The sequence below is a fragment of the Anneissia japonica genome, unplaced genomic scaffold (assembly GCF_011630105.1).
Source record: "Anneissia japonica isolate Jap-2015-1 unplaced genomic scaffold, ASM1163010v1 scaffold585_len4108843_cov191, whole genome shotgun sequence".
Classification (NCBI taxonomy): domain Eukaryota; kingdom Metazoa; phylum Echinodermata; class Crinoidea; order Comatulida; family Comatulidae; genus Anneissia; species Anneissia japonica.
The window spans coordinates 2,023,304-2,026,417 of record NW_022716829.1 but is presented as its reverse complement, the minus strand read 5'-3'; the positions used below and the strand labels follow the sequence as shown (position 1 = coordinate 2,026,417).

At 34.5% G+C, this 3,114-nt stretch overlaps 1 protein-coding gene across 1 annotated transcript in view; it reads right to left on the bottom strand.

The window, feature by feature from the left end:
- The window catches only part of LOC117109857 (receptor-type tyrosine-protein phosphatase delta-like), a 59,009-nt gene that overhangs the window by 24,070 nt on the left and 31,825 nt on the right, over window positions 1–3,114 (bottom strand). Inside the window, exons 16-19 of the mRNA XM_033252303.1 lie at window positions 2,227–2,550; window positions 1,824–2,114; window positions 846–1,127; window positions 246–533 (exon numbers count right to left, since the gene is read on the bottom strand). Of these exons, the coding sequence (XP_033108194.1) occupies window positions 246–533; window positions 846–1,127; window positions 1,824–2,114; window positions 2,227–2,550 (1,185 nt within the window). The remainder of the gene's footprint in view (window positions 1–245; window positions 534–845; window positions 1,128–1,823; window positions 2,115–2,226; window positions 2,551–3,114) is intronic.

The window sequence follows — 3,114 nt, the reverse complement described above, 5'->3', positions numbered from 1 at the left end:
GATGTTCAGCATATAAGAATAGTGACTGATGTTCAGCATATAATAAACAAGGTCCAAATGTTAGATTGGATTTGATGTAAATGCAGCTTCAATCAGAAATCAGTGCTAATTTATTTGTCATTTCCACATTAAAAGATGAATGAGATGGAAAAGCCCTCGGCCATAGTATTGATAAAATTATATGCATATACTGTATATAACAACAAAAAAAATATTTATATAGCATAAGTAAAAAATATTCTTACTTGACTCATCCGTTGTTATATTTTTTTCTTTGCTTTTTCCATCACCCTTGGAATTGAAACCTTTTACACTGAAAATGTACTCAGTAAATGGATTAAGATTGTTAAATTCACACTGAAGCTCACTTGTCTCATTAGTGATAAGTTCTATGCCATCTGCATTTTGCAAGCTGAATTTGTAGCCTCTGATGAGACCTCTTCTATAGCCACATTCTATTTCAGACCATGCAAAGCTGGCTCCTGTGGCTGACAGAGTAGTAATGTTAACTTCTTTTGGACCACGTTTAGGAACTATAGAAGTGATATATTAAAAAAAAACAGACAATAACTATCATCTTCTAGGAAAATCAGAAGTCAAAGGGGGTAACTAGGCCCCCTAGTAGGATCCATGGAAGAATGCTTGACCAGGGGCTGCCCTCTGGAGTTGAACTATATTCTACTATACAAATGGTGATTTTCATCTTGAAAAAGGGGGTTTTCTTCTTTTTGCTTGAAAATAGAAGTCCACCTACTGCACAGTAATTATGGGCTTGCATCATATCAAATCTTATGGGTGTCAACAGCAATTTATTGTGTTCTATTCAATCACTCTCAATTCTTTACCTTTTTCAGGAGTTACAAATTCATAAGTAGTTTCCGGACCAAGTCCTGCATCTGTTTCAGCGCTAATAGTGACTTGATGTGTTGAATATGGTTCCAATTCTAATAAATTTATTTCAGCATCTTCTGTAGTAAATTTTTTATTTCTATAAACTTGTTGACACTGATCCTTTTCAATCAAACTTAAATTAATATGGTAATTTAAAATGTCACAGGTCAAAGGTTGAGGTCTGTCCCACACCAATTTTGATCCCTGGACGTCAACATTTTCTACACTCTCTGGAACTAATATAAAAATTTAAAGAAAGTATGATTACAAGAAATACAAATTTATATACTGTATGCATTTTAATTTTGTTTAATTCCTTATCACATTGTTTTATTTATTGTGAATTGATCTTTTCTTGTATTTATCCATATTCACTTGTTTAATGTAATTTGCAACCTTCAATACACAGCTCATTAGTTTACTTTACATTGATTTTAACTAGTTCTCTTCAGACCTACCATTTACACTGCTGTTAACTATAGAATTGCCAAACATTCAAGGATGTACAGTACACATGGTGGGCGGAAGTGGGCGGGGCCACGCAGCCTTGAAGTTTACACCCAGTCTAAAGCAAATTTCTTGGCCCTCCACCCACCCTTATTATCCCACTTTTCCATCTTTAATATCCACCCATATTATTTCATTAATGAAATCACCCACCCACCCTTAAAATATCTATCACCCAATCTTAGTTTTCTACAGCTACAAATTTAAACCATTATGCTGGACACGCACTGCGCTCGACGGTCGTCGGTCAAAGCGATTCTATGAACAACGGAACACGATGACGCGTGCGCAACTGATAATTGCTTTTAATGACGATCCGTTCAGATGACCACCGTCAATCAGTTGGTGGCGTCGCGTCATCTAGCACAGGGAGCGGAGTACAACTTTGTGAGTGGCCGGCCTTAGATATAAACAAGAAATACTACCTTCTGCATTTGTTCTTGCTTCAATACCGTCACTGAATGGACCTTGGCCCCCAGGACCTTTGCCACTCACCATGAATGTGTATGTGGTACAAGGAATCAGGTCTTTTATCACTTTACTGGGTTTACCAACAGTAGTTTCTTTCACAGTACTGGAATTCATTTCCAGAATATAGTTGTATTTTACTATAGGACCTCTCCTGTCACCGCAAGGAATTTCTTCCCATATGAACTTCAGTGATCGTCCATCCTCTGTTTGGTGGTTAATTATGTTTTGTGGTGGTGCTGTAGCATCTAAAATTATCAAGGAATAGTTATACAAAATTCACAAATAGTAACTGTGATTTTTTTTTTTTTCAAATATGCTTGTCTAACAGGCTTTTTGTTTTAATCTAGAAGTACTAACCTGTGAATGTTGTATTGCCAAAACCAACAAGACCAGGAGTGAATACTGTGTTGCCATTGATTCCATCTACTCCAGCTGATACAACTACCTCATAAGTGCTAAATGGTTTAAGTTCCGATAAGGTGTATTCTTTTTTTGTATGATCCACAACACTGACTTCAAATTCATTACTTTGGTCCTGACACTGATCAAGTTGAGTAAGTTTATATTCTATCCTGTACTGAAGTATCGGGCAATGAACCACCCTAGGTGCTGACCAAGATATGAACAACTTTGTGGGTTTTGATCGTTCATCTTCAACATTAACAGAGACTTCACCAGGAGCTGAAATGACGATCAATACATGTCGATACAAATAAAAATAATCAAACTGATGTTTAAATACTGTATCACAATTTTTCCGAGTAAAAAAAGAAAGTAATGTATAAAATATAATAAACTTTGTGCATGAATTTTTTGAATTACAAGCCATGGTCACCAAATGTTCTTTTCCACTTGACAACCTATGGCCATATCATGCTAAAAATTGTAATATGCTTAAAAATTGTATTAATCTTGTTAAAAATGGTAACCAAGATCAGTGATAACACTGTCTTTTTTCTGTAATTCTGAATCATCAATTGCTACATCTCATACTACAAAATATTGATAATTGTTTTTGAGAAAAAAACTTATTACCACATGATTCGAATCAAACTATATTCAAGTGTTAAACTAATTGAGCCACCGTACGTAGCTAAACTGTTTAGCTTTTGTGTAATATGCTAAATATGATAAATCAAAAAAATGTTACATGCAATACTAAATACAAACTTCAAAAAATTCTGCAAAATCAATTCAGAAAATTTATTTATATAATTTTCTTCAAATTTGTTGTATATATATATA